This window comes from Oncorhynchus clarkii, chromosome 29 (genome assembly GCF_045791955.1).
Source record: "Oncorhynchus clarkii lewisi isolate Uvic-CL-2024 chromosome 29, UVic_Ocla_1.0, whole genome shotgun sequence".
NCBI classification, from domain to species: Eukaryota; Metazoa; Chordata; class Actinopteri; order Salmoniformes; family Salmonidae; genus Oncorhynchus; species Oncorhynchus clarkii.
Window position 1 is genome coordinate 27,809,158 of NC_092175.1, and position 23,844 is coordinate 27,833,001.

Below are 23,844 nucleotides of genomic sequence, written 5' to 3' on the forward strand. Positions count from 1 at the left end.
AAACTTTAAATGACACTTTTTATGGATATCTTTAAGAAATGGCTTTCTTCTTGCCACTCTTCCATAAAGGCCAGATTTGTGCAATATACGACTGATTGTTGTCCTATGGACAGAGTCTCCCACCTCAGCTGTAGATCTCTGCAGTTCATCCAGAGTGATTATGGGCCTCTTGGCTGCATCTCTGATCAGTCTTCTCCTTGTATGAGCTGAAAGTTTAGAGGGACGGCCAGGTCTTGGTAGATTTGCAGTGGTCTGATACTCCTTCCATTTCAATATTATCGCTTGCACAGTGCTCCTTGGGATGTTTAAAGCTTTGGAAATCTTTTTGTATCCAAATCCGGCTTCAAACTTCTTCACAACAGTATCTCGGACCTGCCTGGTGTGTTCCTTGTTCTTCATGATGCTCTCTGCGCTTTTGACGGACCTCTGAGACTATCACAGTGCAGGTGCATTTATATGGAGACTTGATTACACACAGGTGGATTGTATTTATCATCACTAGTCATTTAGGTCAACATTGGATCATTCAGAGATCCTCACTGAACTTCTGGAGAGAGTTTGCTGCACTGAAAGTAAAGGGGCTGAATAATTTTGCACGGCCAATTTTTCAGTTTTTGATTTGTTAAAAAAGTTTGAAATATCCAATAAATGTCGTTCCACTTCATGATTGTGTAAGGGGGCCGAATACTTTCAAGGCACTGTATGTATATATATATATATAATGTAAGAGTGGTAGACACAGTCATGTTTTAGTGTCAGATTAGCGTATTCAGTGAGCGGTTCTCCTGCACTGCAGTTATAATAGCTCTGACAACTAGGTTTGATCACTCTGCAGTCATATGACTCTTCTCACTTCAGCCAAGACAACATGAGTAACGAAAGTGGCAGTCAAACAACGCGACGCATCAGAGGAGGAAAGGGGATACCTAATCAATTGTACAGCTGATTGCATTCAACTGAAATGTGTCTTCCGCATTTAACCCAACCTCTCTGAATCAGAGACCTGTGGGCAGCTGCCTTAATCCACATCCACGCCATCATTGCCCAGGGAACAGTGCTTTGATCGGGGATTCGATCCAACAGCTTTTCAGTTTCTGGCCCAACACTCTAACCACAAGGCTACCTGCCGCCCCAGGATTGCTGTGTGTTTGGACATTTCTCATTCAGATGTTCCACGTGTGACTGTGTGTGTGTGTGTGTGTGTGTGTGTGTGTGTGTGTGTGTGTGTGTGTGTGTGTGTGTGTGTGTGTGTGTGTGTGCGTGCGTGTTTGCATGCCTGCGTGGGTGTGTGTGTGTTTTACCTGACTGTGCATTTTTCTGTGTGTGCAAATATGAGTGTGCTGGCTGTTGGTAGGTTGGCCTGTGACCGTTTGTGTTTCATGGTGTCATGGTGCATCAGCCTGTACTGTTTAGAGAGGTTAATAATTGAGGAGCTTGTTGTATTATTTATCAGTGTTAAACTGAAATAACAAAAAGGAGTAGACAGTTTGCCCACTCAGTGCGTGTGTGTGCTTACATGTGAGTGCATACGTCTGTGTATGTTGTAAATATGTTTTTGCATGGATTTTTTGGGGTGATGAACTCAAAGACACAGACAGAGAGAGAGTCTGACAGAGAAAGCGAGAGGGTTGAGGAGAGATGCAGATTGGGCAGAGACTGTGAGAGAACATGGGCCACTCGCTAGTGACAGTCCAGTCACTGTACCCAGTGTGTGTGTGTGTGTGTGTGTGTGTGTGTGTGTGTGTGTGTGTGTGTGTGTGTGTGTGTGTGTGTGTGTGTGTGTGTGTGTGTGTGTGTGTGTGTGTGTGTGTGTGTGTGTGTGTGTGAAGGAGGAGGGAGGGGGCTGTGTGATTACTGTGAATAACACAAAGTGACATGTGGCCTCCCCGATCTAGGTCAACAATCGAAACCGCACCACACTGTGTGTGTGTGTGTGTGTGTGTGTGTGTGTGTGTGTGTGTGTGTGTGTGTGTGTGTGTGTGTGTGTGTGTGTGTGTGTGTGTGTGTGTGTGTGTGTAAAGACTGAGCGCAACAGAGATGAGAGATGACCTTTGTATCTGCTTGTTCATACTTCTGTAGTATGTTTCTGCACGTTTTTTGCATGTGCTTAACCTAACAGCATGTGGGTACTGTTTGTGTGTGTGTGTGTGTGTGTGTGTGTGTGTGTGTGTGTGTGTGTTGTGTGTGTGTGTTGTGTGTGTGAGTGTCCGTGTGTGTTTTCTTCACTGATAAAGGTCATGCTGTAAGACTCCCACACTAATTGGATTGAGGAAGTTTAACACAGTGATTCATTAACCTTCTGGCTCTGGCAGCAACTCATATTAACACACACTCTCTCACACACCCACACACATACAACAGAAGCATATTGCTGAGCATTCTGGATCTCTTCGATGAAAGAAGTTTCTTTTTTACATGAAGGCAGGAATTCTGCAGGGAATTTCTGTCTCTCTTTCTCTCTCTCGCTATCTGTCTCTATCTCTCTCTCTCTCGTACACACACACACACTTCCACATGCACTGAGTGAAGAAAGGCTCTTTTTACAGACAGCTGTGTGAGCAGAGAGAGATTACAGTGGTCAGGGGATTGGGGAAATTCTCTCCACCAGCTGTTAACTAGAGACTAGGACAGAGGGGGATGGAGGGATGGAGGATGGAGGGAGAGAAATAGAGAGGGATGGTGAAAGATAGACAGGCAGACAGATTGAGGGAGGAGAGAGAGGATACCAGCATAATATAGAGTTGATGTCTGTAACTGGGGTATTCACTATAACATGCACTTGTAGAGCTAAATACTGTACTCATAGTCTGCCATACACTCTTTCATAAATTATCACACACACACACACACACACACACACACACACACACACACACACACACACACACACACACACACACACATTCTCCTACCACCCCTGAGGCTTTGGCATTGTTGTCTCTATGGGATTTGATGTTATGCCAGAGGCTTAATTTACGGTATGGTCCTCAGTCCCAAACCAGCTAAGTCTTTAATAGATGTAAAAATGCCCAACAATCTGCCCGTATGGAGCGTGGAGCGTGATGGTGATGATGTAATGGCTTCAGGAAGAGGACCTTTGTACTCATCACCATCACTATAATCTGACTGTGTCTCCTCTCTTCAGGTACTAGAGACAGACTGGCAGACTGTGTGACTTGTACAAGGCAAGCAGGTACGAGCTCCGCAAATCCATTAGGGGCACAAAAAGACAATACAAACTCAAACTTTAATTGATGTTCGACAACTCAGACTCGTGACAAGTGGCATGGACAACAAGCTATCACGGACTACAAAGGCAAATCCAGCTGTGTGGTGCCCACCGAAGCCTCCCTCCCAGACGAGCTTAACGCATTCTATGCTCGCTTCGAGGCAGACAATATTGAGCCATCCAGGAACGCTGTCTCGCTGCTCCGGATGACCAGGTGCAAACTCTCAAAAGAGTGAATACAAAAATAAAAATAAAATATCTAGGCTTGTTGGCTTGCGTCTGGTAGACAGCCACAAGCTGTCCATTAACGCAAGCCTACCAGACGAGCTAAATACATTCTATGCGCGCTTCGAGGCTAGCAACACTGAATTATGCATGAGAGCACCAGCTGTTCTGGATGACTGTGTGATCACGCTCTCAATAGCCGATGTAAGAACTTTAAACACAACACAACAATGCCTCTTGTCCCACAGGATACTGAAAAGATTGGGCATCTCCCCTCAGATAAAAAGTTCTACATCTGCACCATTGAGAGAATCTTGACTGGCTGCATCACCGCTTGGTATGGCAATTACTTGGCATCTGACCACAAGGCACTACAGAGGGTAGTGCGTACTGCCCAGAACATAACTTGAGCCGAGCTCCCTGCAGTCCAGGACCTCTATACTAGGCGGTGTCAGAGGAAGACCATAAAAATTGTCAAAGACTCCAGCCTCCACTCTTCTGGAAAAGGCTTTCCACTAGATGTTGTAACATTGCTGCAAGGACTTGCTTCCATTCAGCCACGAGAGCTGTTTGGCGATTAGGCCTGGCTCGCAATCGGCGTTCCAATTCATCCCAAAGGTGTTCGCTGTGGTTGAGGTCAGGGCTCTGTGCAGGCACAGAAATGTCTAGAATGTAATTGTATGCTGTAGCATTAAGATCTTCCTTCAAACTTTTTGGCTCGAGGGTCACATCGGGATTTTGAAATTCAAAGGAGGGCCACATTTCTTGGGGGAGCAATTGTTTGTTAAAATCAATTTGCAAGTGCCACAGCAGTCTAAGGCACTGCAGTGCTTGAGGTGTCACTACAGACCCGGGTTCGATCCCAGGCTGTGTCACAGCTGACCGTGACTGGGAGACCCATTGGCCCAGCGTCGTCCAGGTTAGGAGAGAGTTTGGCAGGTCGAGATTTCCTTGTCCCATTGCGCTCTAGTGACTCCTGTGAAGGGCCGGGCGCATGCACGCTGACATGGTCACCAGGTGTATGGTGTTTCCTCCGACACATTAGTGTGGCTGGCTTCCGGGTTAAGCGGGCATTGTGTCAAGAAGCAATGCGGCTTCTTGACACAGCTCTCGACCTTCGCCTCTCCTGAGTCCGTACAGGAGTTGCAGCGATGGGACAAGATTGTAACTACCAATTGGATGTCTCGCGGGCCGGATTGAAGTGCCCGGCAGGCCGGATACGGCCCACGGGCCGTACTTTGCGGGGGGCTTGGCCTAGCCCAAATATTTGTCACTATGCATTAGGGCAGGTAGCATTCTCCTGGCATCTGCCAAACCCAGATTTGTCTGTCGGACAGCCAGAGGGTAAAGCGTGATTCATCACTCCAGAGAATGCATTTCCACTGCTCCAGAGTTCAATGGCGGCGAGCTTTACACCACTCCAGCCGATGCTTGGCATTGCTCATGTGGATCTTAGGCTTGTGTGCGGCTGCTCGGCCATGGAAACCCATTTCATGAAGCTCGACGAACAGTTATTTTGATGACGTTGCTTCCAGTGGCAGTTTGGAGTGTTGCAACAGAGGACAAACGATTTTTACGCACTAAACGCATTAGCACTTGGCAGTCTCGTTCTGTGAGCTTGTGTGGCCTACCACTTCGCGGCTGAGCCGTTGTTGCTCCTAGACGTTTCCACTTCACAAAAACAGCATTTACAGTTGACCAGGGCAGAAATTTGACAAAGAGCCTACTTTTTCTTGAGCGAATGGTCAGGGGGCCGTAACACAATTACAAATAATTTGGCAAATTGACCACAAGAAGCCCAAACAGATATAACATTTGACGAAAACATAATAATTTCAAACCTTGCTTACATTTATTTGTGTACAATCACATATATCTCTCTATTATGTGTGGGAATACTTTTGAACAGATTTCCAAATTAAAATCACTGAGCTGATTATGCTGATGTTTTTACTGTCATTTATGTCCCAAAATAAAATCAACATTTTCTGTTTGTTTTTTGCTCAAAGAACTTGGAGGGCCAGATAAAATTACCTGAGTGCCAAATTCGGCCAGCGAGCCACCAGTTGGGGAAGTCTGGTGTACACCATGTGCATCCTGTACATATGACTAATAAAACTTGAGACCTGTCAGGTGCCAGTCAGACTATCTCCTCTCTTCAGGTACTAGAGATGAACCAAGCCCTGTCAGATGCCAGTCAACCTGCTGTGTTGGCATCTAAGGCCTGACAGAGGGTGGTGCTTAGTTTATGTGGTCTGTGAGCAAACGTGTTATAACATGTCTCCAACCATAAAATGTTAGCTTTTATGCGTGTCTGAAGTGTTTTTAGGTGTTGACCTTTATACTCATATCTGATATTTGAAACGTATAGAAGATATAGGACATATTTGTTTTTGTACAGATACTGTAGATACAGTATATCCATTCCTTTCTTTTCTCCCATCTGTCCTGCTACCCTCCTCCAACCAGTGACATACTTTTAATGTATGCCATTAAGAAACTAATTAGGATAATGAACAGAGAGAGGGGGAGGCCCATCTTCTTTTCCCAGGTTTTGTAACGTAACAGGCCGTATCCTCTCGCCTCACACACACACAAAAGACACCCACCATCACACTGTGATGATACTGTAGAGCTTCACACAACACAGAGAGAAAACACACACACAGCTAACACATAGAATGCTGCTGCCACACACACAGTCACACAGCTAACACATGTAATGCTGCTGCCACAAACACAGTCACACACACACATACCTGCTGCCACACACACAGCCACACAGGGGCCTATCATTGACATAAGTAACACAAACAGAAATAGCACAGCTAACATGTCTACACTCTCTCTCACTCCCTCCCTCTCTCCCCCACCCCCTCTCTCTCTCTCTCTCTCTCTCTCTCTCTCTCTCTCTCTCTCTGTCTTTCTCCCTCCCTCTCTCTCCCCCTCTCACTTGCTCGCTCTTTCCATCACTCACTCCCTCACTCTCTCTCTCTCTCTCTCTCTCTCTCTCGCGTTTTCCCCTTGGCTGTGCTCTGACTCGGTTGTCAGACTGGGTTAGTTTGGCTGGATAGCTCTCTATAATGTCTCTTGATTTGTTCTCCTCTTTGTGAAAGGGGGTTGCAGTGTGGGGGTGGGCTCTGGCTTTTTGATTGTACTCTAGGGGAAATAGCCTTAACTGATGTAGAGCTATCTCAGATCTCCAATCCCCTTTCCATGTTCAACATTTCACCCCGCTCTCCTGTCAATAACACACCTCTGCCGGGCTGGAACAACGATTCGCCTCACATAATGAACAGACATGATTAATTTTACACATGCTTAATTGGATGGAACATGGATGATAAGGGACACTTAAGTAGGCATTGGAGAATGCGTGTGAGCACTTGTGCCAGTGAGTGTAGGTGGCTATGATTCTGTTTGTCTTCATATCATAGGTTTTGGAGAATGTGCGTGTGCGTCCTTGTTCGACAGTTGGATAATAATAAATGGCGTTTAGGTATGTTTGGTAATCTGTCCCAGGTAGTGTGTATCTGTCAGAGTGATCCAGGTAGAGCATAAGCAGCCATTACCGAGCTGATGGAGCCCACAGTTTTCTCTTTCAACTGTCTGCCTGTCTGACAATGTGCCTGTGTGTGTTTCCTCATCCTGTGTGTTATCTCTATCCTCCTCCACGCCTTATCTCTCCCTATCTCCTCACTGGGGCTGACAGGAACATGACCCAGAAAACCCTTTCTGATTTCAGACTCCGATAGGGCCTCTACATCACCTCACTCTCTCTCTCTCTCTCTCTCTCTCTCTCTCTCTCTCTCTCTCTCTTTCTCTCTCTCTCACTCTCTTTCTCCTCCATTCTTTCTCCTCCATTCTTTTTCCTCTTCTCTTCCAGCCCTCTGCTCCTGCTTCATCTCTCCTCGCGTTACATATTCCTTGTTTCTTAATGTATCTCTCCCTTCCTCTCTCCTCTTCTTTCTCCGTTTCTGCATTCTCTCTAGCTTCTATCTTATTTCGGCCATCGTTTCACCATTTTCTAACCCATCCTCCCTGCACTCTTTTGGTCTGTCCTTATTTTCCTGTGTTGGAAATCTCTGTGGTTCGGCCTTCAGCATCATGCCATATCTATAGAATTAGTCTATGTGGAGAGAGGTACTCTGCACTGTGATGATGTACATAAAGTACCTGAAGTATTGTGCTAATGAGGGGGACGTTTCTGTGCTGATGATGTAGACACAGGCACAGATGGTTGCAGAGACAGAAAGTGTATTGACCAGAGCGGAACAGTGAGAGAGAAAAGACAAGGAAGGACATGAATGTTAAGTCACCGATGTGCATCTGACTATTCAACTAAAGTGAACCCTAACCCTAAGTCTGAGTACCTGCTTCAACTGCCAAGCCTTCTATTGGCTAATAATCACAGTTAGTATTCAGGACTAGGATCAGAATTCGGCTCTGGCATTTCTGACATTTTTGGCCCCCACACCTGCCCATTTTGTTTATTGGAGCTGCCATTATTAGCCAGAAAATTGTCATTTTGTGCAAGAAACCGAAATTAGACAGGCCCACTAGGTTAAACACGTACCAGCCCATCTGGCATTTGCCCGAAATGCCAAAAGGCCAGTCCGCCCCTGCCCTCATCCAATCAAAGAGAGGTGAAGCATCATCTGTTTCAATTGGTGTCCAATCAGGCGGTGTCCTCAGTGACTCCACCAATTACAGATTAGTGCACTGAGGCAGGGCCACTGCTATTGGCTCTGGAGACACTGCTGCCCACACAGATTGTGGAAAATTGTTTAAGCACAATTTACAACTCAAATTCGATTTGAGAGAGAAAATATAGTGTGTGTTAGCCTGTAAACAAATTATTTGAAGCATGAATGGAAAGAGATAGAACGGAGAATAGAAAGGGAAGAATCGGAGTGTTTGAGTAGCGATACAAGGAACCAATCCAACCCAGTTACCAGATTCTTGCCTAGCTAGAAAGCAGGTTTAAATCAATATGCAGTGGAACTTCTTGCAGTGGACATGGGATTGGTGAGTGTGAATGTAAATATGCATTCTTGTAGCACAATAAAAAACGTGTTTTAGACCATATATATGGTTACTGAGTTTAGATAGAATAGGACCCAATGTCTTGAATACAGAAAAGTATTTTACCATCAATACATCATTTGCAATGGGTTTATTGTCCATCCTAAATGTATACATTTTAAAATCTTTCCACCTACTGTAACAGCCAGCCAAGTGTAAAGCTGCATCTCTGTGAGATGAGCAGATTTTGCATTTGGGGAAGTTGAAGCCTGGCACTTTTTAAAGTGTCCCTCATCTGGGTCAGAGGTCAGAGTCCAACCCTACTACACCGACCACTGATAGAGCAGCACAATACTGCATGGAGCTCCGCTGAGTCCCATTTAGAACGTAGGTTACACACGTCTGCCAACCACACCCTGACACATTTACAGCAACAGATAACGTGCTACCTGTCTCAGACCTGCAGTGTTCAACTCTCTAGAGACAGCAGGAGCGGTAGAGATACTCTAAATGATCGACTATGAAAATCCAACTGACATTTACTCCTGAGGTGCTGACCTGTTGCACCCTCTACAACCACTGTGATTATTATTATTTGACCTTGCTGGTCATCTATGAACATTTGAACATCTTGGCCATGTTCTGTTATAATCTCCACCTGGCACAGCCAGAAGAGGACTGGCCACCCCTCATAGTTTTTCCTAGCCACCGTGCTTCTACACCTGCATTGCTTGCTGTTTGGGGTTTTAGTTTAACAACTTACAGACAGTCTGCAGTCTAGATTTACAGCCATGTCTAGCCATACCTGTCCACTTCCCTTACAGTGGGCATTATTGACGTCCTTTCTGTAAAAAAAAGTTCAGATATGGCGCTACGTTCCCTGCACGTTGCAAGGCGCATGCTGGCAAACGAGTGCAGCAGAGTGTTTGAGTTCAGTGACCTCCCATTGGACAGTGTCCCTGTTTTAACACCCTGCTGGACAGAGTGGGCTGAGAGTACCCCAGCAGTGTAGCTGCTCTGTGTGTCTGTATGTGCTGCTAATGCTGATGGAGCCCGGCCCGTAAGACAGAGTGACAGCTGACTTGGGCTCGACTACAGCCTGAATCCGCTCAACTGAATTAGTATGTTGGGAGGGGGTTTTATGCAAGACTCACAGATGTGTTTAATTTCAAATGTGATGGGTTAAACGGTTCATTAGATTTAGCCCTGTTAGAGGCGCGGTAAACCCATCTTTGGGAGTTTCGCTGATTCCTCTTTCCTTGGTCAAGATGAAGAATCCCTTAGCTGCTCTCTCATTTAGGAGAGAGGAGAGGTTTGGTGAGGGGAGGGGTAGGGGTTAGGGCTAAGTGGGTCACTTGCTGGGTCAATTTAGGATGTGTCAGAGACGAAAACAGCCCTCCCCTCCTCATGTCTCTTGTTTGTGTGTAAATCCTCTGTACAACAGAATGGGTGTGCTCATGTGTTAATGGGTCAGTCTCCTTGTAGTTAAATGAATGAACAGTTTTTCCCTTTTGTCTTCTATTGGGGGTTTTTGGGGCAGCCTGTTTCTGTCCGTGTCTGTGTATCCCGCTCTCTCTCTTTCTCTCCTTCACCACAGATCATCATCTCAATTACTCATTCCTTCTTTTCTCTCTTTCTCCTTTGCTCTTTCTCTCCATTCTTCTTCTCTGTCTCTCTCCAAAGTTGGTTATCATCTCGATTACATCTCGATTGTGCATGCATGCATGCATGTATATATGTGTGTCTATGTACTCCTGTCTGTGTGTGTGTGTGTGTGTGTGTGTGTGTGTGTGTGTGTGTGTGTGTGTGTGTGTGTGTGTGTGTCTGTCACATACACAATCATGTCATTAGCACTTTGTCATATATGTTCAGTAAACCAGTGAACCTTTAAACTGAGACATGCGAGAGAGTCTGCTCAACTCAAATACCATACACCATGAAAGCCACCCTCCCTCCCTCCTCCCTCTACCTCTCCCTCTCTAATAAACCTCTCTATTTCATTCTTTATATCTCATTCTTACCCTCTCTATCTCTCATTCTTTATCGCTTTTCTGTTTATATATGGTTCTTACACCTCTCCTTCTCTCCCTCTTTGCACCTTTGCTTCCAATAGAGAGAGAGAGAGAGAGAGAGAGAGAGAGAGAGAGAGGATCCACATGAAAAAATACTATGGTATGAATACTATAGTATTCACTGTAGTGTTTTTGCGGACTAATACTGTCACGGATACTAAATACTGTTGTAGTATACTTAGTTACTGTAGTGTTGCTGACATGAATGCAGTATACTGTAGTATTAACAATTTACTATAGTATACAGTAAATACTGTAGTAAAAAAAACTATAGTAAACTATAGTAATTAATGTTGTGATATTGCAGACTGCAGAATGTACTGTAGTGCTTTTGCAGATTGTAGTATACTGTAGTATTTACCAGAGGTGTGGACTCGAGTCACATGACTTGGACTCGAGTCACATGACTTGGACTCGAGTCACATGACTTGGACTCGAGTCACATGACTTGGACTCGAGTCACATGACTTGGACTCGAGTCTGACTCGAGTCACAAATATGATGACTTGCAACTCGACTTTGACTTTAACACCAATGACTTGTGATTTAACTTGGACTTGAGCCTTTTGACCCGATTGATACCCTAACCAAGCCCAAATATACAAAAATATGCTAATATTAAAAATGATTTAAAAAAGTGTCCAGTGCTTCAGTTTGAATCGGACAGCAGCCAATCAAATTGTGCCAGCTGAGAAAAAGCTACGTGTGGCAGTGCAGAGGAATGTCGGCAAGTGAATTCAGATGGAGCCTTTCTCATGGCTACCCATGTATTTCCATGGAAATATAAAGTTTATTTGGAAAGTAATACATATATAGACATAAAAGCATTCATGATTTGCGTAAATGTAATATACTAACTATTACTCTTGTTAAAAATATGAAATGGTATTACATTTGGTGAAGAGCACATTGTGACTTGTTTAGGACTCAAAACTCAAAGTTGAGGACTTGAGATTTGACTTGATACTTGTCAGTCTTGACTTGAGACTTGACTCTGACTTGCCTGTCTTGACTTGGGACTTGACTTGGGACTTGAGTGCTAAGACTTGAGACTTACTTGTGACAGTAAATACTGTAGTAAAAAGAACTATAGTAAACTATAATAATTAATGTAGTGATTTTGCAGACTGCAGTATTTACTGTAGTGTTTTTGTGGTCTGTAGTACACAGTAGTATTTACTACAGTGTTTTTTTTGCAGATAATACAATAATATTTATTAACTATAGTATTGTACGGTATACTACGAAATTCTATAGTAAGTGCTACACATGATCGAGGGATACTACAGTGCGTAATACAGTATTCTACAGTATAATACAGTTTACTGCAGTATACTACAGTAAACTGATTCAAGTCTGCAAAATCACTACATTGAATACTGTAGAATACTGTAGTATTTACTGTAGAGTTGCAAACATGACTGTAGTATACTGTAGTATTACCTATAGTGATTTTGCGGACTGTAGTATACTGTCGTATTTACTATAGTATTCTACAGTATACTACAAAATGATATAGTAAGTACTACACATGTTTGAGGGATACTACAGTGGGTAGTATAGTATTCCAAATCAAATCAAACTTTATTGGCCACATGTGCCCCGAATACAACAAGTGTAGACTTTACCGTGAAATTCTTACTTACAAGCCCTTAACCAACAGTGCCATTCAAGATGAAGAAAATATTTACTAAGTAGACTAAAATAAAAAGTAACACAATAAGAATAAAAATAACGAGGCTATATACAGGGGGCACCGGTACCGAGTCAGTGTGCAGGGGTGCAGGCTAGTTGAGCTAATCTGTACATGTAGGTTGGGGTGAAGTGACTATGCATAGGTAACAAACAAACAGCGAGTAGCAGCAGTGTACGGGGGGGGGGGGGGGGGGGGGGGGTCAATGTAAATTGTCCGGTTGAGATTTTTATGAATTGTTCAGCAGTCTAATGGCTTGGGGGTAGAAGCTGTTGAGGAGCTTTTTTGTCCTAGACTTTGTGCTCCAGTACCGCTTGCCATGTAGTAGCAGAGAACAGTCTATAACTTTGGTGACTGGAGTCTCTGACAATTTTTTTTTTTCTTTCTCTGACACCGGTCCTGGATGGCAGGAAGCTTGGCCCCAGTGATTTACTGGGCCATTTACACTACCCTCTGTAGCTGCCATACCAGGCGGCGATGCAACCGGTCAGGATGCTCTCGATGGTGCAGCTGTAGAACCTTTTGAGGATCTGGGGGCCTATGCAAAATCTTTCCAGTCTCCTGAGGGGGAAAAGGTTTTGTCGTGCCCTCTTCACGACTGTCTTGGTATGTTTGGACCATGATAGTTCGTTGGTGATGTGGACACCAAGGAACTTGAAACTCTCGACCCCTCGACTACAGCCCCGTCAATGTTAATGGGGGCCTGTTCGGCCCGCCTTTTCCTGTAGTCCACGATCAGCTCCTTCGTCTTGCTCACATTGAGGGAGAGGTTGTTGTCCTGGCACCACACTGCCAGTTCTCTGACCTCCTCCCTATAGGCGGTCTCATCATTGTCGGTGATCAGGCCTACCACTGTTGTGGTTTTCTACAGTATACTACCACTTACTACAGAATTCTATAGTAAACTGTAGTATTTTGTGGGGATTTGTAATACCTTTCCTTACACCTTACCCACTGGTGTTATGTAATCTATAGCCTCAAGCGATAAATAGAAGGGGTGGTTGATACTGTTGGAGGGTGTCATGTGGTCATGTGATGTGATGTGATTATGAGTGATGTGGCATTAAATGGCCACTAGTCTTGGTTTGGATTACTATGACTGGGTTGGTATTTAAACAGTCAGGGGATGTGGCTGGCTTGTTATTCTGACTGTGTCTGGGGAATTGTGTGGGCGATATGGGTCATGTCATAGGCATGGTTGTGGGATTGAGTTCAGTGTTTCTGACAGGGCAATACTTCTGGCTCCCTGCTCTGACCTAGTTCCCCTGGCCAGAAGGCCCCACTTGTTTTAGTTTTTTTTAAACTCAGTCGGGGTCTCAACTTACTGTTGCAAGTTAGAATGGTAGAATACACAAGGTGTAATTTTGACATGTGATTATGCATCAGCAGTTTTTCTCGTTATGTCAGTTACTTATAGTCACTCAATTAGCCCGCCAGCTAGCTAAACTTCTTAATCATGGTCAAATTATCAACCGGGTGACCCCCATTGATTTTGTTAGTCAGTCTCACTCAAATATCATATTAAAAACTGCAAAAATTTCTCTCCAACCTATGCCAAAATTTGTAGAATTGCACGAAATTAACTCTAAAACACGTATCTCCGCTGTTAAACATTGAGCTGTTAAAATGTTTCGTTCGCAATGTTGTAGCCCCCAACCCCATCAAAGTTGCCCATCCCTGTTGTAAGGTATCTATCTAACTGTAGTCTTCCTCCCCTCCTCTTCGTCTCTTAGCTACCTCAGATGGGACAAGGCAGGGACTGGACAGCATGAGAGGAGGAGTGTGTGTGACACGAGGGATGAAGGTGATTCTCAAAGTGGGACAGAGTGAGTATTTTCATCAGATAGATTGTCCTTGATTTGGTTTCATATCAGTCATTCAATAGTTATCATCCTCATATAGATGAATGCACATGGGGTCTTCAATATTCTTGTAAAGGCCTTATATTCATAATATTCATGAACCTGCCATATGCCAAATCAAATCACAATTTATTTTAAGTGCATTTAAAGAACAAGTTCACTTTTTTGGAACCAACTTACCTCACCAGCAATATACTTACTCATGTTCGTTCTGCAGTTGCAGGGTCACAGATAAAACATGAACAAATGCACACAAAAAAACAACAACTTTTGAAACAGCATCTTTGCTGTTCTTAACTGACTTGCTTAGTTAAATAAAAGGTAAAATAAATAAATAAAAAATAAAAACACATGAAAATCTGTAATTGCAAAATGTTATCCCCAACGTTATATTCCATTTTGTTGGACTCAAGCAATATTTTCTGTGTGCACTTTCAAACAAAATGGAATATAACATTGAAATATACAGATTTGCTTAGAGAAAAGTGAATTGTCCTTTAACAAAAGCCTCAAATGTCAATACACTTTACAGAAAAGCAAATTCATAAAAATGTTTACAACCCTAAACCAACTCTATGATTCCCCATAGCTGCTTATGGCCTCCCACCCAAACCCAAACCAGACCCAAACCGCTTCCACCCCAAAGGTAAGTCAGTCTACAGTACAGTATCCAGAGGGAGAGGAAACTCACTTCACTGGTTTAATGATACAGTATCTACAGTATTAGTAAGTCATTGATTCTGATCTCTCTACCCTTACAGGGAATGGGACGATACCCAAGGCAGGTGGCGAGGGCGAGGGGAACAACGGGAACAACCCTCCAACCTCCTCTAGCGTGGCGGTGATCGCTGGAGTGGTAGGGGGCGGAGCCTTCCTCCTCATCGTGACCGCAGTCATCTGTGTGGTGTGTTACCGCTGGCGACAGAACAAGCACTCTGAGACTCACCACCCCACCCTGACCCTGACCACCCTCACCCCCAAGAGGGGCAGCACCAGCGGGGCCGGCTGCTCCACCGGAGGCAACAACGGCTCAGAGCCCAGTGACATCATCATCCCGCTGCGGACTTCAGACTCTGCCTACTGCCCGCACTATGAGAAGGTGAGCGGGGACTACGGCCACCCCGTCTATATCGTCCAGGAGATGCCCCCCCAGAGCCCAGCCAACATCTACTACAAAGTATGAGAGAGGGACAGCCACACAGCCCGGCTGACATAGACATACAGGTGTACCAACACATAGACTGCTGTTTTCAACATAGAAATAAAACTGTCCCTCTAGCTCCCTCTACTCCCTCACTCACCCCAACTCCCTCTCTATGGCTGACTGTTTGGGATGGCTATCCTCAACCTCCTGCCCCATGGACTGTGCTGTGCAGTGCTCTGACACTGTGGATGGATGGATGGATGGAGGGGTGGTTGTGTCTGGGTGGGGGTATTGATCTGTTCCCTGCTGTGAACCCAATGATGGAGGTCGTGAGTCCTGGACATGTGGGCCATTATGCTGACGGACAGTGGCAGCGACTCAGTCCCCACCTCTCACTCAAAGGGAGGACAGTGGATCTGAAATGTCAAACCTTTTCAAAGTGTTAGTGTGTGTGTTAGTGTGTGTGTTTGTGGGACGGAATGTGTGTGCGTGCGTGCGTGCCTACACATAACCTGTAAGTCTGCTTGTGTTTGGTGTGTAAAACCAGTACCACAAGAACAAATATCAAAGCAAGATTCTGATTTCTACCCACTGTTATCATTTACAGATTATATAAAATTATAATTTCATAACTCATTTGTAGATTTGTATATTTCCATTCAGATTTCTGTTAGACACAGTTTTTCTTGTATGTATTGTACTGTATGTTCTCTGTTTTAGAGTCTGGATGAGATCTAGGTACTTATTTATTTCAGTGTTTGTGTTTGTCTTCTCTTCTGTTTTCCCATTCTCTCGCTCACTCTACAATGCCTTAGCATTGAAATAGTTCACTTTTCTGTATATAAAGTTTCACAGAGGAAGGAGGATGGTACAACGGTACAAAGAGGCGTACTCAATATGAGGAAGAAAATGACAGTATTGGGAAAGTGTTTGAACAGATGAAGCCACAAACACTGTGATTCTCCCATACTGTGCCTCCAGATGCACATCCATAGCAACAGAACTGAAACCTTAACACACTGCATTGTTCATGTTGCTTCTCTACGCCCGCTGAAAGTGTTTTTTTAGAGGTGAATTATCTGTTTGGTTTTGTTTCCCACACTGCACTGGTAACTGATGACCTGTGGTTGGCCGCAGGAATTAATAAAGGTGAAAAGGTCGGAGTTCATTGTTGAAATGACACAGGCGATAGTCAACATATACTGTACAGTTGAATTCTGAAGTTTACATACACTTAGGTTGTCATTAAAACTTGTTATTCAACCACTCTACAAATTTCTTGTTAACAAACTATAGTTTTGACAAGTCGGTTAGGACATCTACTTTGTGCATGACACAAGTAATTTTTCCAACAATTGTTAACAAATAGATTATTTCACTTATAAATTCACTGTATCTTAATTTCAGTGGGTCAGAAGTTTACATACACTAAGTTGACTGTGCCTTTAAACAGCTTGGAAAATTCCAGAAAATTAGGTCATGGCTTCAGAAACTTCTGATAGGCTAATTGACATAATTTGAGTCAATTGGAGGGGTACCTGTGGATGTCTTTCAAGGTCTACCTTCAAACTCAGTGCCTCTTTGCTTGACATCATGGGAAAATCAAAAGAAATAAGCCAAGACCTCAGAAAAAAATATTGTAGACCTCCACAAATCTGGTTCATCCTTGGGAGCAATTTCCAAATGCCTGACCACGTTCATCTGTACAAACAATAGTACGCAAGTATAAACACCATGGGACCACGCAGCCGTCATACCGCTCAGGAAGGAGACGTGTTCTGTCTCCTAGAGATGAACATACTTTGGTGCAAAAAGTGCAAATCGCTCCCAGAACAACAGCAAAGGACCTTGTGAAGATGCTGGAGGAAACAGGTCCAAAAGTATCTATATCCACAGTTAAACTTGTCCTATATCGACATAACTTGAAAGGCCGCTCAGCAAGGAAGAAGCCACTGCTCCATAACCGCCATAAAAAAAGCCAAACTATGTTTTGCAACTGCACATGGGGACAAAGATCGTACTTTTTGGAGAAATGTCCTCTGGTCTGATGAAACAAAAATAGAACTGTTTGGCCATAACGACCATTGTTATGTTTGGAGGAAAAAGGGGGAGGCTTGCAAGCTGAAGAACACCATCCTAACTGTGAAGCACGGGGGTGGCAGCATCATGTTGTGAGGGTGCTTTGCTGCAGGAGGGACTGGTGCACTTCACAAAATAGATGGCATAATAAGGAAGGAAAATTAAGTGGATATATTGAAGCAACATCTCAAGACATCTGTCAGGAAGTTAAAGCTTGGTCTCGAATGGTTCTTCCAAATGAACAATGACCCCAAGCATACTTCCAAAGTTGTGGCAAAATGGTTTAAGGACAACAAAGTCAAGGTATTGGAGTGGCCATCACAAAGCCCTGACCTCATTCCTATAGAAAATGTGGGGGCAGAACTGATAAACGTGTGTGAGTAAGGAGGCCTACAAACCTGAATCAGTTACACCAGCTCTGTCAGGAGGAATGGGCCAAAATGTACCCAACTTATTGTGGGAAGCTTGTGGAAGGCTACCCAAAACGTTTGACCCAAATTAAACAATTTAAAGGCAATGCTACCAAATACTAATATAGTGTATGTAAACTTCTGACCCACTGGGAATGTGATGAAAGAAATAAAAGCTGAAATAAATCATTATCTCTACTATTATTCTGACATTTCACATTCTTAAAATAAAGTGGTGATCCTAACTGACCTAAGACAGGGAATTTATACTAGAATTAAATGTCAGGAATTGTGAAAAACTGAGTTTAAATGTATTTGGCTAAGGTGTATGTAATCTTCCGACTTCAACTGTATATGTTGAAGTCCACCTGCCAATGTGATTTAGAACTTCCTTTTTCTGCTGGACCCTTTCAACATTTATGTGCACATACTGACTACTATAGGTGAAACATCTCTTTCATTCTCTTTAAACATCTCTGTGGCTTTTAAACTCAGTCCTCAGGTCCCAGGACCACACCTCATACACAGACATAGATGTATTGTTTCATAAATGTTTTCATACAAAGTAACTGATTTCCACTGTAGTTGTTTTTATGTTGTATGATGGTTTCTATGATGTTGAGGTTCATAGTCAGAGCGTTGAAGGTAGTGACAGAGTGATGGGAAACATCACAGATCAGCTCCCGCTGGGTCTGATGTCATCTCTCTGTGACATTTCATCATCACTCTGGGACATTCTGGACCTCATATTGACGTCACAACCCTTCAATAATATTGGACTCTGATTGGACTACAAGCAACAGCACACTACCTGAGACATGGCGGACAGACGCCTCTCACAAGAGAGGAAAATATAGATTTTTTTGATTGCTTGAATAATCACGTCATGTCCTTGTGTTCCTTTCAAGACATTCAGCTTTCACAGGGACCAGCTGGACTCAGTAAGGCTAGTGTAAATCTGCCGTCCATTCTACCATACCCTGTGTACCATTTTCCATATACTGTTGTGTTTCATTTGGTTTCACCATCTTTCTCACCTGCTGTTTTCCACTCAGTTATTTTGTGGCAATAACCTAATCCAGAGAAGGAAGCGCTCTGGTTTTCACTTCAGAACTGAGGAGAGACAGATCAGACGTTGGTGAGACGAAGGATACTGACATGAGACATTTGTGAGACTAGGGATAATGTTATGACACAAGGGATACTGTCATGAGACGAGGGATACTGTCATGAGACAATGGTGAGACGAGGGATACTGTCATGAGACGAGGGATACTGTCATGAGACGTTGGTGAGGCGAAGGATACTGTCATGAGACGTTGGTGAGAAGAGGGATACTGTCATGAGACGTTGGTGAGAAGAGGGATACTGTCATGAGACGTGGGATACTGTCATGAGACGTTGGTGAGAAAAGGGATACTGTCATGAGACGAGGGATACTGTCATGAGACTAGATGTGCTAGGTAGATTGTAAAGACCTTTTTGAGATTGATAAGGCTGACTGTTGAGAGATTGCCAGGAATGTTGTGAGATGATTAAGTGCAGACTTTGTAGGACACTATAAGATGGTTTATGTTACCTCCCTGGCCTCCTCTCTCCTGTACATTCCAGTTTTTTTGGGGGGGATACATAAAAACCTAAGTATGTTATAAAATTCTTGTCTCAAGTGTGTTTCTTTTTGAGCATTCATGTTGACACAAATTGATGTCCTTCTGGGGCTCCTGTTCTCCTCTCTCACACACTGCATCTCTGTCTCAGTATGCCACCCTCACACACACACACACACACACACACACACACACACACACACACACACACACACACACACACACACACACACACACACACACATACACACACACACACACACAGTCTTTGTTCTCACAATTTGTTTGATCTGCAGTCTCATTTGGTTGGATGCTGCTAGGCAATAAGAAGGGTGACATCATTGGTATTTGAATTGTCCAATGTCTCGTTATTTTTCTGTCCCCTGTCCGTGTGTGTGCGTGCGTGAGTGTATGCATCCTTTCTCTCGCACACACACACACACACACACATCACAGGCTAGCCTGCCTCAACAGTTGGTGTCTAGCACCCTGTCAAGTCTAAATACTAAATCAAGTGGGCATGTTGACAGGGGATAGTTAAAATCAGTGCTAACAAAACTAGGATGACCTGAAACAATGCATCCGCACCACTCTCAGTCTTTGCTGTCTTCTTCCATAATCAGCAGCACAGAGGCTTGTGGATAGGCAACATCTGACGGGCAGTGCTGTGATTGAGCTGTCTGTCAGACTATTAATAACATCTCAGAACAGAACAGCATCTCTACAACAACACAACAGTCTGAGACACTAGAAGGAACTCCGTCAAACACTCCCAAACACTTGTCATGTAGCGTCTGTCATGAGTCTGCTGATGACAACAGATGTTTGTTTACCCAGCAGGAGGTAATTGTTCTATTTTGGTTGTCATTAGATTTGCTTCTCTTAGCATACGCATCCTTTTCAAGAATATAGATACACAGTAACATTGATGCTTTACCATCGTTGTTATCTAGATACAACATGAGAGAGATAGATCAGGTCTAAACTGTAACTGCTGTAATGACCAGCAAATGACATGGCCGTGTGGAGGAGTCTGTCTGTCCGGATGTCGTAGATACTGACTGTAGTGGTGGTGGGTAGATACTGACTATAGTGGTGTTGGGTAGATAGTGGCTGTAGTGGTGGTGGGTAGATACTGACTATAGTGGTGATGGGTAGATACTGACTGTAGGGGTGGTGGGTAGATACTGACTATAGTGGTGTTGGGTAGATAGTGGCTGTAGTGGTGGGGGGTTGATACTGACTATAGTGGTGGTGGGTAGATACTGACTATAGTGGTGGTTGGTAGATAGTGGCTGTAGTGGTGGTGGGTAGATAGTGACTGTAGTGGTGGGGGTAGATAGTGACAGTAAGTGTAGTGGTGGTTGGTAGATAGTGGCTGTAGTGGTGGTGGGTAGATAGTGACTGTGGTGGTGGGGGTAGATAGTGACAGTAGTGGTGGTGGATAGATAGTGGCTGTGGTGGTGATGGGTAGACAGTAAGTGTAGTGGTGGTTGGTAGATAGTGACTATAGTGGTGTGGGTAGATAGTGGCTGTAGTGGTGGTGGGTAGAAAGTGGCTGTGGTGGTGGTGGTGGGTAGATTCTGGCTGTAGTGGTGATGGGTAGACAGTAACTGTAGTGGTGGTTGGTAGATAGTGGCTGTAGTGGTGGGGGTAGACAGTGGCTGTAGTGGTGGGGGTAGACAGTGGCTGTAGTGGTGGTGGGTAGATACTGACTATAGTGGTGTGGGTAGATAGTGGATGTAGTGGTGGTTGGTAGATAGTGGCTTTAGTGGTGGTGGGAAGAGAGTGACTGTAGTAGTGGGGGGTAGATACTGACTGTAGTGGTGGGGGGTAGAAGCTGCTGTAGTGGTGGGGGGTAGATACTGACTGTAGTGGTGGTGGGTAGATACTGACTGTAGTGGTGGGGGGTAGATACTGACTGTAGTGGTGGGGGGTAGAACCTGTTGTAGTGGTGGTGGGTAGATACTGACTATAGTGGTGTTGGGTAGATAGTGACTTTAGTGGTTGTTGGTAGACAGTGACAGTAGTGGTGATGGGTAGATAGTGACAGTAGTGGTGGTGGGTAGATAGTGGCTGTGGTGGTGGTGGTGGGTAGATTCTGGCTGTAGTGGTAATGGGTAGACAGTAAGTGTAGTGGTGGCGGGTAGATACTGACTGTAGTGGTGGTGGGTAGAGAGTGGCTGTAGTGGTGGGGGTAGATAGTAACTGTAGTGGTGGGGGGTAGATACTGACTGTAGTGGTTGGGGGTAGATAGTAACTGTAGTGGTGGGGGGTAGATAGTAACTGTAGTGGTGGGGGTAGATAGTGACTGTAGTGTTGGTGGTTAGATAGTAACTGTAGTGGTGGGGGGTAGATAGAGGATATAGTGGTGGTGGGTAGATAGAGGATAAAGTGGTGGTGGGTTGATAGTGGCTGTATTGGTGGTGGGTAGATACTGACTTTGGTGGTGGTGGGTAGATAGTGGCTGTGGTGGTGGTGGGTAGATAGTGGCTGTGGTGGTGGTGGTGGGTAGATTCTGGCTGTAGTGGTGATGGGTAGACAGTAACTGTAGTGGTGGTTGGTAGATAGTGGCTGTAGTGGTGGGGGGTAGATAGTGGCTGTAGTGGTGGGGGTAGACAGTGGCTGTAGTGGTGGTGGGTAGATACTGACTATAGTGGTGTGGGTAGATAGTGGATGTAGGGGTGGTTGGTAGATAGTGGCTTTAGTGGTGGTGGGAAGAGAGTGACTGTAGTAGTGGGGGTAGATACTGACTGTAGTGGTGGGGGGTAGAAGCTGCTGTAGTGGTGGGGGGTAGATACTGACTGTAGTGTTGGGGGGTAGAAGCTGCTGTACTGTCAAACAGTAATACACTCTGCCTGGGTAGTCCACTGTCAAACAGTAATACACTCTGCCTGGGTAGTCCACTGTCAAACAGTAATACACTCTGTCTGGGTAGTTCACTGTCAAACAGTAATACACTGCCTGGGTAGTCCACTGACAAACAGTAATACACTGCCTGGGTAGTCCACTGTCAAACAGTAATACACTCTGCCTGGGTAGTCCACTGACAAACAGTAATACACTGCCTGGGTAGTCCACTGTCAAACAGTAATACACTGCCTGGGTAGTCCACTGACAAACAGTAATACACTGCCTGGGTAGTCCACTGACAAACAGTAATACACTGCCTGGGTAGTCCACTGACAAACAGTAATACACTGCCTGGGTAGTCCACTGTCAAACAGTAATACACTCTGTCTGGGTAGTTCACTGTCAAACAGTAATACACTGCCTGGGTAGTCCACTGACAAACAGTAATACACTGCCTGGGTAGTCCACTGTCAAACAGTAATACACTGCCTGGGTAGTCCACTGTCAAACAGTAATACACTCTGCCTGGGTAGTTCACTGTCAAACAGTAATACACTGCCTGGGTAGTCCACTGACAAACAGTAATACACTGCATGGGTAGTCCACTGTCAAACAGTAATACACTGCCTGGGTAGTCCACTGTCAAACAGTAATACACTGCCTGGGTAGTCCACTGTCAAACAGTAATACACTCTGCCTGGGTAGTTCACTGTCAAACAGTAATACACTGCCTGGGTAGTCCACTGTCAAACAGTAATACACTCTGCCTGGGTAGTCCACTGACAAACAGTAATACACTGCCTGGGTAGTCCACTGTCAAACAGTAATACACTGCCTGGGTAGTCCACTGTCAAACAGTAATACACTCTTCCTGGGTAGTCCACTGTCAAACAGTAATACACTCTGCCTGGGTAGTTCACTGTCAAACAGTAATACACTGTCTGGGTAGTCCACTGACAAACAGTAATACACTGCCTGGGTAGTCCACTGACAAACAGTAATACACTCTGCCTGGGTAGTCCACTGTCAAACAGTAATACACTGCCTGGGTAGTCCACTGTCAAACAGTAATACACTCTGCCTGGGTAGTCCACTGTCAAACAGTAATACACTCTGCCTGGGTAGTTCACTGTCAAACAGTAATACACTCTGCCTGGGTAGTCCACTGTCAAACAGTAATACACTCTGCCTGGGTAGTTCACTGTCAAACAGTAATACACTCTGCCTGGGTAGTCCACTGTCAAACAGTAATACACTGCCTGGGTAGTCCACTGTCAAACAGTAATACACTGCCTGGGTAGTCCACTGACAAACAGTAATACACTCTGCCTGGGTAGTTCACTGTCAAACAGTAATACACTGTCTGGGTAGTCCACTGTCAAACAGTAATACACTGCCTGGGTAGTCCACTGACAAACAGTAATACACTCTGCCTGGGTAGTTCACTGTCAAACAGTAATACACTCTGCCTGGGTAGTCCACTGTCAAACAGTAATACACTCTGTCTGGGTAGTTCACTGTCAAATAGTAATACACTGCCTGGGTAGTCCACTGACAAACAGTAATACACTCTGCCTGGGTAGTCCACTGTCAAACAGTAATACTCTGCCTGGGTAGTCCACTGTCAAACAGTAATACACTCTGC

General features: G+C 44.5%; 1 protein-coding gene across 1 annotated transcript in view; it reads left to right on the top strand.

The window, feature by feature from the left end:
* LOC139388733 (ephrin-B2-like) overlaps nucleotides 1–19,393 on the top strand; it is a 61,548-nt gene extending 42,155 nt beyond the window's left edge. The window contains exons 4-6 of the mRNA XM_071135605.1: nucleotides 13,978–14,070; nucleotides 14,696–14,752; nucleotides 14,868–19,393. Coding sequence (XP_070991706.1) covers nucleotides 13,978–14,070; nucleotides 14,696–14,752; nucleotides 14,868–15,289 — 572 coding nt within the window. The 3' untranslated portion in view covers nucleotides 15,290–19,393. The remainder of the gene's footprint in view (nucleotides 1–13,977; nucleotides 14,071–14,695; nucleotides 14,753–14,867) is intronic.
* The last annotated feature ends 4,451 nt before the right edge of the window (nucleotides 19,394–23,844 follow it).